The 16492-nt window shown below is 35.3% G+C and overlaps 1 protein-coding gene across 1 annotated transcript in view; it reads right to left on the reverse strand.

Moving 5' to 3' along the window:
* LOC114938349 (uncharacterized) overlaps nt 1-16492 on the reverse strand; it is a 204956-nt gene that overhangs the window by 33605 nt on the left and 154859 nt on the right. The window contains 1 exon segment of the mRNA XM_085481137.1: nt 10472-10616. Within this exon segment, the coding sequence (XP_085337263.1) occupies nt 10472-10616 (145 nt within the window).

The raw sequence follows: 16492 nt of genomic DNA on the forward strand, positions 1-16492 counted from the left end.
CGCGCTTCTCCGTCCGCGATTCGAACGACACGTAGGGACGTATCCGGCGAACGAGCGCGTGAGCGCGTGATATTGAAAGGCGGTGAACGAATGCTTTTGGAATAGAATTGGGAAAGAGGAAGGGACGGCGTGCATCGAAATCGATATGCGAACGCTAGACGTTCTCTCTCTCTCGCTCTCTCTATGGCGGCAAGAATTGAATTCGTCGTGCAAAAAAGAGGTAACGCATAAGGCGGGAAATGAGAGAAAGAAAGAAAGGGAGAACGGACCAAATGGAAGGAAATGGAGGCAAACTCGGAGGAAGTCGAGCGCGATAGCGCATGAATCATCCTTCCGATCGAGATCTGAGGGAAAGAAATATCTTGCCGACGAGGGAGAGACTCTAATGCCGCGAGATGAAGATATTAATTTTCGCTGTGTCTTGTATTCTCTCTTTACATATTATGCATATATAATGCGTACGCATTGGATCTGTACGGGTGTATACATTTTTGTCATATTTATATTCACATTTTTATTTCTGCAACAATTTTTCTAAATTATTACTACAAGGTATATTTACTCCCGGGAAACGAAATTTGATTCAGGGAATTTTTTTAAATTGCACCTTTGATAATTTTATTCTTATTTAGAATTTAAAAAATATATGTTTAACATATATGTTTGCAATATTTTTAATAAAAAAAAAGTAAGACTCTTCTCTCGACCGTACTGGCAAATATTATTTATTAAATCACAACGTTTCGACTCTTCTTTGAGTCCTTATCAAGTGATTTGTAAAATGATAAGGACTCAAAGAAGGGTCGAAACGTTGTGATTTAATAAATAATATTTGCCAGTACGGTCGAGAGAAGTCTTACTTTTTTTTAAATTCTGTCTGGCGATTCTCAAATATCTACGTTTTTATTTTTAATAAACTCATTTTATCTGGAATTTTAAATGAAAATATCTGGAAAATCAGGGAATTTTCAGGAAATATTTGTACAAGGTTCGAATAGACATCTTGTACTATTTGATATTCTACTATTAAAATATTAATATTCATATATGTAATATTCATATACGCAGATATATACGTAATATTCATGTATTTATTTATACAAAAAATTTTCCTCAAATATTCGATATTGTCAGAGATAGAAGAAGAGAAAGATTACGCGTTGCTGTAAACCTACGTAAAAATATTTCGAGATTCTAAAAATAACAGAAAAATGAGGAAAAAAATGACATTTTACGTATTCTCCTCTTTTTTGTACGAAACCTTATCCACGTTTACACAATGGAACATCGTAGATCTTATTTATCGTCGAGAGAGCGCCGACTGACACATGTAGTTGTCGCTCTCGCGAGTCCCCTGTGATGAAAGTTAAGGGTGGAATCGCTGAGGACGCACCCGGCTAACTATTCGAGCGAGATTGAGAGACTTGGCGACGCAGAACCGGCAGCACCCTTAAGTGTCTCGCTGGGTTACACGCTCGGTGCTGACAGCGATGCCTCGCACGCTTGAAGACACGTTCCGGAGTGTTTGAGAAAGAGAGAGAGAGCGCGAAACGTCGCGTCGTCGCGCGCGATTCCGCACGGTTTAGAACTCGCACACGTAGGACGTATCTCGTGTTATTCCATCGCGTTGCGTGTTCCATCGCGATATTTACGTACAATCCCGATGCCGATGACGGATATTTGTCGTACAAGACGCACACCGAGATAGATACTCGGCGTCGTTTTCCCGCCTCGAGCTGCTCCATCTTCTCTCGATTTCTGATATTTATTTATTCGAACGAGAGAATTTCCCGGCTTTTAATCAAATTTTAGTTTATCTCTGACAATGTTAGACAATTTCTAGGTTTGACAATTTTTTGTAAAAATAAACATGTGAATATTAATATTTGCATTACAGTCGAATATTAAAGTATAATAATTTAGGAAAACGTTCCTAGAAATAAATGTATGAATATTTTTTTATTTACCTCTAGATGAATATTAATATGTTAATAGTCAAATATTTTTTTGCACATCACGCATGTGCAATTTGTGTATTCACCCTGTCAATCGTCGAAAATAATTAATCTTCCAAAATGCTGACAGTTTTCCTATTTCGAGTATCGGACGTGGAAAAAAAATATGCGCGAAATCTCGATTAATCTAAACTCCGCGGTATATATAAACGTGAATCGGCAGCTTTTTTTCCCCGAATGAACTAATAATTCACCGGGCTAAACAGAAAGCGCGAGGGTGGAAGGATGGAATGGGGCCGATCGTGAGAGAACAGGACACTGGCATGAAAATCTGTCGCCCACGACAATGCCCGCGGGAATTTCCTCGGTTGCGGTTGGCACTTTTCGACCGCAACGGACGGAATCCATATATACAGACACACGTGATCGTCCACGTTCCAATTTATCAGCGCGCGATATAGCCCTCGTAGGGATTCCGCCGCTCGATCGGGAAGAAATTCTCGGGTCCAGAGAGAGAGAGAGAGTAGCGTGTGAGAGCCACCAATTAATTACTCGGCGATCGTGAAATTCCGGTCGTTGTGTCCGGATATTCAACCCCCTTTATCCACACTTTATCGAACCTGATTTGTTTCCTTTAGGAAGTCCGATTATTCGTCTTAGAGTTTTGAACGTTTGTTGTATCCGAAATACGCGTAGAAATGTTTACAGGGTGATTCGCTCTCTGGAAAATCCTGAGAAAACCGGGGACTGTCGGGAATTTTGTTTTACCTTGAACAATCCAGGAATTCTTATAGAATTTTATAGACTCGAGGAATTTTTCCAAAATTGGGGTCTTTCATCATTTTTCTCTTATTTGAGAAACATCTGTCTGACATATCTTTGCAACATTTAAATTTTCATCTCATGTGATTTTATTGATGGTCTCTTTTTAAAATGAAGGTCTTATGTAAGTTTTTATAGAAAATTGTTTAATTTTTTTCATATGTATTTACATCAATAAATTAGTGCTCCTTTTAAATGCATCTATATAGTGATACATGTTGCACTTATTTGGTTAGTGTCCAAATCAATTTTAAGATTAATAAATGAAGTGCTAAAATATGTAGGACTACACTTTTGACAACTTTTTTTAATTAGAAAACATTAGAAATCGCATATAGTAAAGAAATATATTTTAAAAAGTTGCATCTATACAAATTTTTTTATTTTACTTGGAATTGTAAATAACCTGGAAGTTGAAGGAATTCTCAAGAAATTTGTTTACAAGATTTAAGTAGACATCCTGTTTTATCACATGTTTAAATACATATTTTTCTCGACAGTGAAATATTAAAATATCGACTATTTACGTTTAGAAAAATAAATTCGCACGTATAGTTATTTGTAAGTCGGATGAAGGTATACAAGTAAATGCAATTATGAGGAATTCTTTGAATAATACATTTTTACGCACATATATTTTTGCAATATTTGTGCGAAGAGAAGTGGAAACGGAAGATTGGAGAATTCTACGCCACGATGATAGAATACGCCGGGCGCGAGAGAGAAGTAATTTCGCGCAAAAATTGAGATAAACGGAACGCATCACGCGCGCCTGAACGAGACATAAATCCGCGCGAATAAAAGCGCCGTGTTACGTCACGTCGAAATGTCGCGTTTTTTTATAACGAGGTCGAGAAAGCGGATTGGCGCGTATCTTGTAAAATGTATTTTCTGTCAGTATTCGCATATTGAAGGGGAAGAATCCCTCTCTCTCTCTTCTTATTCGGTGAACGAGAAAAGGAATTCTCATCCCACCCCGTTAAGCCGCCAACGTCAGTCCTCGTCGCTTATCAATTAATCATGCGGAGTAATTAGCGTCGCGCAAAAAGGCAAGAGCGCATCGCGACCGCGCAATAATTACCATTGCGAGCTACGAATGTTCTCGCGCGGATCGTTTCTACGCACGAATGCGGAGGCGGATGATGCACCAGTGCGTTTAAAGGGATGAAAGAGAGAGAGAGAGAGAGACGCGCGATTCGCATTCTGCATAATTACGGCAAATTGGGGTAGCGTCGACTATACGTCGACCCGACCGCGCGATGTCGCTGAACTGAAATTTGTGCTCGATAACGAGCGCGTGTATGTTTAGGTATGCGAGATTCTCCCGCTGTCGAGATTTCGTTGATTCGACGTTGATGCGAAAATTGCGACGTTGTTCGATTTCGAGCCGGGATATATGGCGATGTGACGAGATATGGATATATTGCGAAGAACAAACATTTTTCTGCCAAAAAACGTAACGAACAACAGATCAATTCAGATTCCCGCGCAATCCGATTTATTTGTTAAAAATCTCGCGCGATGATATCCCTCGAATTTATTCACGGTATACATTCATATATTCGCCGAAGATGAAAATTACGGGATGATATAAGAAAAGTCGTTTCTATTTTTCACAATTAAAATGTATACTTCCAGGAAACACCGTGATAACTGGATATTCTCAGGGAATTTTATTCTATTTTGAAAAGCCAGGGAATTCTGGAATAAAATGGAATTTGATTGAGATTCAGGGATTTTTTTTTTTAAATTGTCTCTTTCATAATTTTATTTTATACAATTATTGTGAAATTATTTAATTAATATATAACTATAAATTAGTATTCTTTAAGACATTTATAATAAATTATTTTTCTTATACTTTTAAGATATATAGTAATATATTATATTTTGTTATTGACAATTATTTTTTAAATTGCCCCTTTCATAATTTTATTTTATATAATTATTGTGAAATTATTTAATTAATATATATAACTATAAATTAGTATTCTTTAAGACATTTATAATAAATTATTTTTCTTATACTTTTAAGATATATAATAATATATTATATTTTGTTATTGACAATTAATGATTTAATATTAAATGCTAGAAAAACTGCACTCTTAATAATTTCGCAATAGTACGAATAGAAAACATTAGCAAGCGCGTACAATAAAGAAACTCCCTCTAAAAAACTGCGTCTACAAATTTTCTTACTTCTTAATTTTCTTATCTGGAATTAATAAACGAAAGTAGCTGGAAGATCAGAGGGAATTCTCGTGAAATTTTTTCCAAGAATAGAGTAGGCACCCTGTGTATAGGACGAGATAACAATTTGATTATTCTCACGCGGAAAGACGAGACATCCGGAGCTTGCCTTTACTCTTGCGTTGAAACAAAAATTGCGCGTTGCGGAAATTGCGAAAGTTCGTTCTGCGAACGCATAGTAAAGACAGCTGGCAAACAATCCTTTCGGGAGATAGATATACATATCCCGGCTTCTGCTGATAGAATAATGTCGTTGAACAACAATGACCGAGCACGCGACTGAGATTTCGTCCTGCATTTCAGTTTCCGAACTAACTTATATTAACTCCCTCGGATTATCCTTGAAGTGCTCCTTATAACCGCCGGAAGATTACAACTCGAGGAAATTGTTCGGCAGGATTGGGAAGAGCTAAAGTTCGACACCTGTCGAGTCCCAAGACTGGATAGCTACTTTACCGGGGACTCTCTCTCTTTCTCGCAAGTCGTCTTGAATGTGGATCTCGAGTATGAGTCGGTAAAGCCATAGTACCTCAAGATTAACGCTTATTCTGTATTCCCTATTATGTTGTCGCACACGCGTGGTTTCGCGATGTTTGTGCGAAATATTGCCGAAATATTAGAGCTTAATAATCATTAAATTTATAATTATCAATTACAAATTATTAACAATTATAATTATCAATTTGATCGAACCCAACTCCACGATCGAAAATACGTAACTTAATTGTCAAACTTATAATTATGTGTTAACAATTATAATTTGATCGAACCCAGCTCCATGATCGAAAATACACGTAACTTAATAATTATTAAATTTATAATTAGCAATTACAAATTATAAACAATTATAATTGTCACTTTAATCGAACCTAGCTCCATGATCGAAAATACACATAACTTAATAATTATTAAATTTATAATTAGTAATTACAAATTATATACAATTATAATTATCAATTTGATTATTATTACAAAATAATTTATATAAAATAAATATATTTAATATAATTAAACAAAGATTTAATAAATGTCAAATTTTTCTGTCAGTACACAATTTTTCATCTTTTTATCAATTACGTGTGTTTTCGACAAAATATTGCACTGTGGCAATTTTAATTATATTTTTTATGTTTTATTTTTTAGAACATTTCCTTTGTATTTTGTTTCAAGCGAAGAAAAATTCCGACACATTTTTAACACTTAAAATTGCTTTGGGTATCTGTTTATTGACAGCGGAGTTAAATAATGATAACGTTGAAATATTTCTAATTTGAAATACGAATAAGAGTTTCTCGAATAAATGAAATATAAAATTTTGTCGAATAAATATGAAATATTAAGTCTTGGCGAATAAATCATCGTTGAAATATAATTACGACAAAATATATACAAAAGTAAATCTAATATTTTCGAAAATATACCGAAAGCGCAGTAATGCGTTCATATTCATAACATCTTGTTTGCATTTAAACGTGATATCACGTGTATATATAGCGAGCAAGAGTGTAACGATAACGATGAAATGAACGGTATCGTGAAATGCGCAAGTTGCGCGTCGTCGTGTAACGACGATGTGATACAATATCTGTATATTAAAGCCGTATATCATCGCGTGCATTTCGTAATTAGAGTGCGCGGAAAATAGCGCGTTGCATATTTATGCGTTTTTATCCAAATATTCTCGCGCGCGTGAAGATATATAAAAATATATAGCGCGGTTGCGTTTTGTCACCGACGCTCGTTTCTCAGAAACTTTATTACATGGAAATATTACGTTCTCGGGCAAAGGGTCGGGAAAAGGAGACAAGAGTGGTGAAGATTCGCTAGTTGGAGAGAGAGAGAGAGAGAAAAAGAGAGATGCGGTGCGCTTTTTCCTCGGTATTAGACAGCCGAGATGTCGGGAACCACCTCATTTCAATGTTCGCCCGTATTATTAACGGTCTTTTGTCGGCTTCAGGAAACTTCTCCGCCCTTTTGACAAAATCGTCGACGAGGGCGACGCGTTTATCGCCGTCTCTCCTCGCGAGTCGACACGATTTTTCTCCTTCGTGAAATGAAAAATTGTCGAGCGATCGCGCTTCATTAACGCCGAATGTCGCAAACACGTGATCGACATCTGCGATACTTAATAATACACGTCGCGATGTAAAATGCAAAAGTAGCAATATTTATTTATATTGGATTGCTTCATGATTAAATTTCATTTTACTTCACAAATTCGTTTTTAAGTTACTGACCATTTCTAACTTACCATATATTCTCCATTATATTTCTTCCTCGAAGAATATTCAAGGTTTTGATGCAAACAAAATTTATACATATTCATGGATCTTGACATCATAATGAAAATTTTTTCATAATTTTCGAGTGACCTAAATATTGGAAAACAATGGAAAACTGAGCGAGATTCGGAAAATAAGGAGAACGAAGTATATAGAACTGACTATAAAGCTTCAGGTTTTTCTTCTGACAATTTTAACCAATGTGGTGTTGTGCGACTCACAAAGGCTAGTCTTTTTTGCACTCTTTCTTGTAGTTGATACACTACAACAATTATTTTATTTGGATTCAAAAGTTTCTCAGAAGAAGTGATTCAGTCAATTATTTATAGTGAAATTTATTTATAAATTAGCTGAATATAACGTGTAAACATAAGCAGCTCAAATTATCAATATAATTAATCGATTGAATTAAATAATGTATATTATTATTATTATTATTAAATATATACATCATTGTATAATATATATAATATTGTATATAATTATGTAATTACATTATTATTGTATAATGTAATATATAAAATATTATATCATTATTATTTAATGAATCGATTGAACGAAATAATATATCTAACTATATTAAAAAAAAAATTCTTATTCTTTTATCGATATTACATATTTTGGATGTGCATTCTCTTTGGTTTATCTTTCAGAAACTAATCGAAATTTGCACTTTTTAAAGCCGCGCTTTCATTACTGTCGCGCAAAATCTCGCCCAACAATGATGGTGAATCGAAGCGTTCGCTCAGCCAAATTAAAAATTCGAATCAACGTCGACGCGTCAATATAACGACGTCACTTACCGCGTCGCCACCTATTTCAATTACAAATTTTGTTCAATATTTACCCGATCAACTTTTCACTCGCGTCGCGAAACGAGACACGTTGCACAAAATGTAAAATGGTCGCCGAACTCGCGTAAAACCTGAAAATAGCTCGTTAAACTAGCCAATTAACGCGCGTTGTTTGTCTTGCGCGAGCTTTACGAAGCTGACTCTGTGACAAAGCCGCAGAGATTTTTTTTTTATGCGCGCAATTCTCTTTTACGCGTAACAAAGTTTCGATCGAATCGATTTTGCAAAATCGCATTAGTGACAGATGGTCAGATTTGAGAAGAGCAGAAAAGACCTCGATGATCTGTTCTATTTTTTCTTTTTTTTTTTTATACCTGAATGAAAAGTATGTTATTGTTTATGGAAAAAACTGAGCACAAATATCTTTTTATTTGATAAAATATTTTTGTTACTCTTGCGATCCAAAAAATAATTCAATAATCATTATACAGTTTGGAAAAATCGTGATATTTTTGGAAAACTGATGCGCCAAAAATAGAAAACAAATCCATTAACCTCGCAATGCTCTAGATAAATGCTTTCGATACTTTGTTAAAGCTCGCTTTTAGACGTGCGTATAGTCGCGATGTTTTACAGATGACTGATTCGATTGTAATTTCGGATTCGTTGGTACGAGTAGCGCCGCACGAATGGAGTATTACAATGTTAACCGGGGTTCATCGTGCGGTTATAAGCGACTGCACTCTGAAATCGTGCATTAAACGTCGCCGGAGAGAATACGATCGCGAAGACGAGAAACGCTTTAAAGAAGCCCGGATTTAAAAGGCAAATTTAATAGCTTGAGGGCTAATGAATAAAAGCGATTGAATGATAAACTTAGATCTCTCCCTCGAGTCGACCGCGATACAATTTGAAATGCGGATTACAGAATCGCTGAAGCAAGAGGGAGAAAAAAGAATAGGAATGACGAAAAGACTTCGACATTTCCATTCTTACTCGGGGTACGCGAGTACGAGTTTTATCTCTTGGAAATATGTTTCTCAAATATCAAGAGCATATGCTTCAATGAACAAATCTCATAGCGATTAGATTCAGCGGCGGTGAATTGCGTTGAAAATGAAAAAGAGAGAATTATTTGATCAGATTGAGGGAACAATGAAAGTTTCATACGCCGTGAAAAATTTAGTCGAAACTTTATGTGCAGTTGACATACCGATTTTTGTACAAAAAAGATTCATTTTATCTAGTTTACAGTCGATTAATTCTGGTCACTTGTGTAAACGACATAGTCGTGCACAAATCTGCAATCTTTTTATTTTTCTTATGTGTTAACAATCTTTTGAAAATTTAAATTTAATTTATGTATATTTAAATAAATAATATAGCTCGTATATAGAATCTATACTTTCGGAGAAAAACTTTTAAAAACTGCTGGTATTCTCAGGGGGAATTTCTTTTCAATCTTGAAAATCAAGAAATTTTTTCATTAAATTTTTGATACAAGAAATTTTTAAAACATTTTGTGAAGATTCATAGAATTTTTCAAAAGTTGTCTCTTTAATAATTTTACTGTAATTTAGTACTTAAAAAAACATGTTTAATATATCTTTCAATATTCAAGTTTTCATTAAAATTTCACATGATTTTTTACTTGACAGTCTACTTTTAGAATCAAGAGCTTATGTAAGATTCATAGAAAATTGTTCAATTTTTAATAGATAATATTTAAATAAATTAACACTATCCTTATTTATTTAATAAATACTGATTTAATAAACGAATGATTAATTTAAATAAATTAGTATCCTTTAAGACGTTTATAATAAATTAGTTATTTTATATTTTTAGCTTTTAGATATAGTAATATATGACATTCTCTTATTGTCTGAATTAATTTTACAATTAATAAGGCAATATTGAATGCTAGAAAAACTGCTCTCTTGATAACTTTACAATGACACGATTAACGTTACAAAGAGTACAATAAATTAATTTTAAAAAACTGTATTATTTCTCAAACTACAAATGTGATTATTTTCTTTGGAATTTCAAACGAAAATACCTGGAAGATCAGAGAATTTGTAATATACATCTTTTGAATTTTAATTCGTCTTTTAAAAAAATGAATGAGACACCCCATTTAATATCGCCATTCTAGGATTAACGATTCATATTCATGTAGTCAGAAAATGAATATTTACCACAAAAAACAATACATAGCAGCGTAATAGGATTTTTTGTACCCTCAGTATCGTGAAAAATTGCAATTGCTTCGAGCATCGCGTACTAATGTCCGCGTGTCCAGATGTTGGCAAGTCAATTGCGCGATATACGAATAAGTTACGATTTCCGCAACAATACTCACTCGGATCCTTGACGGCCGTGATGACGAGGCGGAAGCCATTCGAGCTGGTGCCCCAGGCGTCGGTGACGTATTTCAACGTCACGAAGTTGGTGCGCGTGTAAATCGCGCCCACGGTCTGCTTCGTGTTTCTGCAGGATAGGTCTGCCTGGAAACAAAAGAAAATTGCGTTCGTCGAGTACGTGCCACTTGAGGAAAGGTATTCTTTTTTTTCCCTTTTTTTCTTTTTTTTTTTATGCCCCGACTCGCTAACGATGCAAATGTCGCGAGCGTAATATCGAGCGAATGTGGAGGATTGGGGGATGAGGAATTGGACGACGGGCGCTTGATTTACGGAGATAGTTTTATATCGCGACGAGCTAAAAGTCCCAATCGATGCTGTTCGAGAAACGTCACGGGGAAACGTGATTTATATTGTTGCACATCTGCGGCGGGAAAAGTACATTTAACGTGAAAATACATTTTTTTTTTTTTTTGTATTATCCTGGCGCACTAAGGCAAGTCTGCACTGGATCTGGACTCTCAATTTGTCGGAAGCGCTATCTGTATTATTTTTTCATTCTTTTTTCCTTGCCACTGGCGTATTTCTCTTTCTCCTTTCTATTAAACTTTGTTAACGTAACGCCGTAAAATATTAATGTAACGTTTCGCAAGGAAATTTCAACCTGCTCCGCACGTTAACTTGCGAGAAGAGAAATCCTACCCTTAAAATTTTTTGTGACGCCTCTAGAGGCGTCGACAGAAAAGTGAAGAGTATGGATTCATATTACCCGGTGATATCACTCATATTACCGCGGGAATAATAAAACTGTTTCCTTTTACATGTCATTAACTCTCCAGTTCCCTCGCACTTTATGAATCGGGCAGAGCAATGATAAAGGGACCGTAATTTCATCGCGCGGCAAAAGTCAAATGGCAGCTTATAAAAGCCCGGGTAAACGTCAAATAACGTCGTTTCCCGAGATGGCGGGTACTTTTAATAAAGCGGCTATCCCACACGATATGTATATGTGTGTGTGTGTGTGTGTGCGCAAGAGCTTTTTTTTAAATTTATGTCATAGCATTTGTTAAACGGCTTAGAACGCAGCTTGACGCGAAACAAAAATGACGCGGCCGAGTAGATAATCCTGAAATACGGGCCGCGGATATCAATTCGAGCAAGCGTTGGAGCAAAACGCGGTCTGGTCGGCGAGCAAGAAATTTATTCGTAGATTCGCAACCCCTCGGTATCTCGCTCTCGTTTGCCTCGAGACACGTAACACACTTGTTGCACCCCTGTGAAAGAAACCGAAAACAAACAGCTGCATCCCTAGCGCGCTGAGATAATAAAAATATATATGGTATATATAAAAAAAAATATACGCGATTGCGGCGTTAATTTTTTTCAAGAGTTGCATATGGTGTATTTCATCGAAATTTTGTCCGATGAAATTGCGACATTTCGTGTATTACTATACGTATTCGGCAAACAGATTTAATAGAAATTTTTTTTTCCCCATTGTTACGTAACAATTTAAATTTCTTTTTATCGTTTATATTTGCGAAATAAACAAAAAACATGTACGCGCCCAGGGAAAATAACGAAATTACTAATAAATAGATGCAAGACGTTGTTGAGATAGAACAGTTTGTTATGCAAACTTTGTTGATGTTTTCCAATATTCGCGTTTCATTTAGAAACTAAATACAGGCGAATAAGTTTTATTTGTTAGCAAGCATTGCGTAAAACGTGCAATTTACATCGGTTTATCGCACTTATCTATTAAGCGAAAGTAGTGTAAATCGTAATTTCGTGCCGTAGAAAATTAGGAATGAAAGAGAGAGAGAAAAGTTTTATAACGATAACAGTTTAAATTGCATTTCGTGCATAAACAACTTTTATCGAGACTTTGTATTATATGACGGATTGAATACTCTTGTATTTTTAGCTCGCACAGATCATGTTGTGTATATTTTTTTTACTTTAATCACCGACTTGACTCTAATGCAAAATATCATCAAATTTATTGTAAGCCGTTTAATAACTATTTTTAATTACTTTAGACAATATATAATTCACATTTAATTATCTCTTCTCGCTAACTCTTAACTTTCATCACCTTTCTCCTCGTTCTCTGTATACATACTATATATAAAGGAATATGTATCCATCCATATATAGAAATATATGTATATATCCATCCATAACTCAAAAACAATTTCTGCGGATCAGATAAGCTGAAATAATTAGAACTCTCTATACATATACGACCGCCTACATCTGAATATTCGAATTTTGAAAATTTTAGCTTCCTATCCTCATTTCACTTGCAATTATCGTATGTTAAAAAAATAGAAAAATAAAAGAGAAAATAGTGACACATTTTATTTCATGTACACTTTATCTACAATATTTATATAAAAAGTTGATTTAATCATTTTGAAAAATTATATTCTGTGGTATACAGATACAGAATAATTGTGATCTTTGTCGGTTCAAGATTAAATTATTCGTACATATTCGCATAAAAACGGAATGTAAATGAAATATATATATTTCAAAATATTACGCAAATATTGCACTTTAACATTTTTTTTTTTTTACTCATAAATCGTGTAAGCCGTAACAAGACATTTTTCTTGTAATAGTCCAAGTAATTTACGATAAGCCGGTCATTGAATTTGCTAGTAGCTGTTAAGTAACATAACGTTGTTGCATAGATAACACGGAGAGTGAAGAGAAAAAGTATAAAGGAGGGATAATGTTCTCGAATAATTTACAAAGTAATTGTTCGAAGAACCAAGTCGGCGAGAATAAAATTAATTAATTAGAATAAAAAGAGAATGAACACACACATACACACAGAAATATGAATGCGAACTTTATCTCTATATCCTGCAGGATAGTTATTAATAAAATCACGAGAATTTAACAACGTAATTTCATACCTTGTTGTAAACGCATTTGCTTATACAAACGTTTCATGTAATTATTACTGTTCGTATATGAATTATTATCCCTTGCATTCTGCATTTGAAAGCTCGTTGGCGTTTCACGTTGAAGAGAGAATATCCTGTATAAGGGAAACTATACGCGCATATATTTGACGTGCGAGCAAATAATGTTTCCGATATACAGGGTGTCCGGTAATTAACGGACCGACGATTACAAATGGATTCTTTGGTCAATTTGGGAACGATTTTTCCTCAGCGAAAATGTCGAAAAAGATCATCATTTTTTACAACTTTCCAATATTTGTCATTATGTGTCTTTATAACTAAGCCTCGAATTAAAATTTTATTATAGTAGACTCTACCTGAAATTAACTGAAGAATGTAATTATGTTAGACTTTTAACTCCAAAACGTTGAGTTTTCAAAAAACCCATTTTTTTTAAATTATTGACTTCTCAACATTTTTGCTAAGGAAAAATCGTCTCCAAATTGGTTAGAGAATCCGCCCTTAATCATTGGTCCGTTAGTTACCGGACACTCTGTATAATATATATATATTGTACATGCGCCAATTCATTTCACACTCGTCACATTTGCTATTCTTACTGCTAAACTGTACAGTGCGAAATATTCAGAACTGTTAAATCCCGCTAATTTTTTAATTGATATATACCTCGAGTTTAAAATTTCAATGACACACATTAATGTCTCATACGTGTGTACATGCACGATCGAATTTTCAATACAAATTACAAAGTAAACAATTCTATTATCCTTAATGTTGATTGATAATGCTGATTTTCTCATTATTACGGTATACCGCGATAAATCGGAACTTGAGGACATTTAAATTTCCATTTCACAACACAATCGGTTTTACTTCATAATCTGCGTTTATCGCGAAGCGTTGCGTAATTCCGGGAGAATATTCTTTCCGCGCGATATGACAAGTGCGTTCATTATATCGATTACGCCTAATGAACGTGTGCCACGGTCAGATATAATTGCCGGAAAATCCAGCCGCTGAATGAAAGTCAGTCTGCGATCGCATTATTATCGGCGATATCGGCCTGATGATTCACCGGACTGATCTGCAAGGTCTATTTGCGCGCAGCAAATTGTGTACTATCCCCTGGTATTAGGATTGCGAACGGTGGTTTAATAACGCGCTCGCCGATCGACCGTGTGTCAACCGGACGGGCACTTGTCAATTCCGACGGCGAGAGTCATCGATCATGCGCGAAACGTAGGGTTAAGTAATCTGCAGCGGGAGAAAGGGTGGGTGGTAGGGGAGGACACACAACCCTCGTAGTTGTAGACTTAAGCCGGCGTGGCGGTAGAAAGGGTCGTTTCTGTACGACGAGGATTGTATAGGGCGCTCGCAAAATTACCCTTTCGCATGTGCCACTGATGTGGATCCCGTGTAAATGAACCGCTATACACTCAAGCTAAATTTCAGATTCCCGAATTTCTCGAATTTCATATACATTTAGGTATATTGGGCTATTTAAACTAAATTATACCGCAACATGATTAATTATACATGGAATTAATGTTTTTTGCCGTGAAACATACAATGTACATTGTAAAACATGTACAACATATAATTTTGGAATTGTACATGAATTGTGCATTTTGCCTGAATAAAGTACCGAAAAGTTTATACACTGATTTGCGCTAAATTTCAGATTCCCAAATTTCTCGAATTTTATATACATTTAGGTATATTAGGCTATTTAAACTAAATTATACCGCAACATGATTAATTATACATGGAATTAATGTTTTTTGCCGTGAAACATACAATGTACATTGTAAAACATGTACAACATATAATTTTGGAATTGTACATGAATTGTACATTTTGCCTTAAAAAATACCGAAAAGTTTATGCACTGATTTGCAATGTAAGATTTTTAGTAGCATGTGTTATTTTTTTTTATTTGTTTCTTTTTTGATTTCTTTTCTTTAATAAGCTTTTTTACAATCCAAATAAGATTATGTATACATAGATATACCTATTTAACTTTTTTATAATATTGTCAACTTTTAGTTTGGTTGATATAATTTTTAATTTTTAATATTCCTAGAGCTTTATGTATAGCTATGACAAAATTTGAAATAAAATAATTATACACATCAAATAAAAACAAAGTAATTTACATCATGGATCGTGATAAATAAAAAATTGTAATACAAAGGATAGATTTCTGATTTTATGCTCTCTCTCTCTCTCTCTCGCTTCGGTCGATTAATATATATATAAAATTACACATGAAGCGGAACTTGTCAGAAATAGAAGCGAGAAAGAGGTCCTTCATCCAGGTTGAAAAATCGAAGTAGGATGAAGAAGAAGAGCGTTACTCCGTGTACTCGAGTTCAAAGATCGCGCGAGATTAGATACATCTTCGGGGAAAACCTCGACTGAATGGCAATAGCTTGACGTAAACACGAATGGGGAAAGGGATGGAGAGGGTTGCCGCGCCCATGAGAGAGAACCACCTAATTTACATTTACATAGCTTTCAACGTATCTGGCGAAGCCTCGGAGGTACAATCTCTCTCTTTCGGCCTCTCGTCGGGTCGAAAGAAGGCCTCGAGCGAGAGCTTACAAGCTCTCTCGCCGTTTCCAAGTCGGCGAGGAGGATCCCGTAAAGGAGTAGGGTCCATTGTCGTTGCGTGCAAACAACGAAATCCTCCCTTCGAGGATATGCAACCTCGGCCTCTGGAATCTCGACCGGAAAAACAGCCCCGAGCTCGAAGCCGCCATCTTCGAGCAAAGACGCGTCCGTCGTCTTTGTATCGCGCCGACATGTCGGAAAATGCATCGCGCGTAGTTTGGAAAAGAGATTTCTAGCGGCGAAATAAGTTATTGCGTGTCTGCCTGCCTCTTCTCTCTCTCTCTCTCTCTCCGCGAAATAACGCGATGAATATTAAAAAAGGGGAAAATATTTTTCTAACAAAACGCGAGGACGCCTCGTAAGCTATACATATATTTATGAGAGTAAATACGAATGAGTCTAGATATGAGTGCTGTATAATATTATATAGGTTCTGTAGAAACAGGTTCTGCGAAAGCTCGAATATTCGCC

Source organism: Nylanderia fulva, unplaced genomic scaffold, assembly GCF_048542155.1.
Source record: "Nylanderia fulva isolate GAGA-0341 unplaced genomic scaffold, ASM4854215v1 Scaffold17, whole genome shotgun sequence".
In the NCBI taxonomy this organism is placed as follows: Eukaryota; Metazoa; Arthropoda; class Insecta; order Hymenoptera; family Formicidae; genus Nylanderia; species Nylanderia fulva.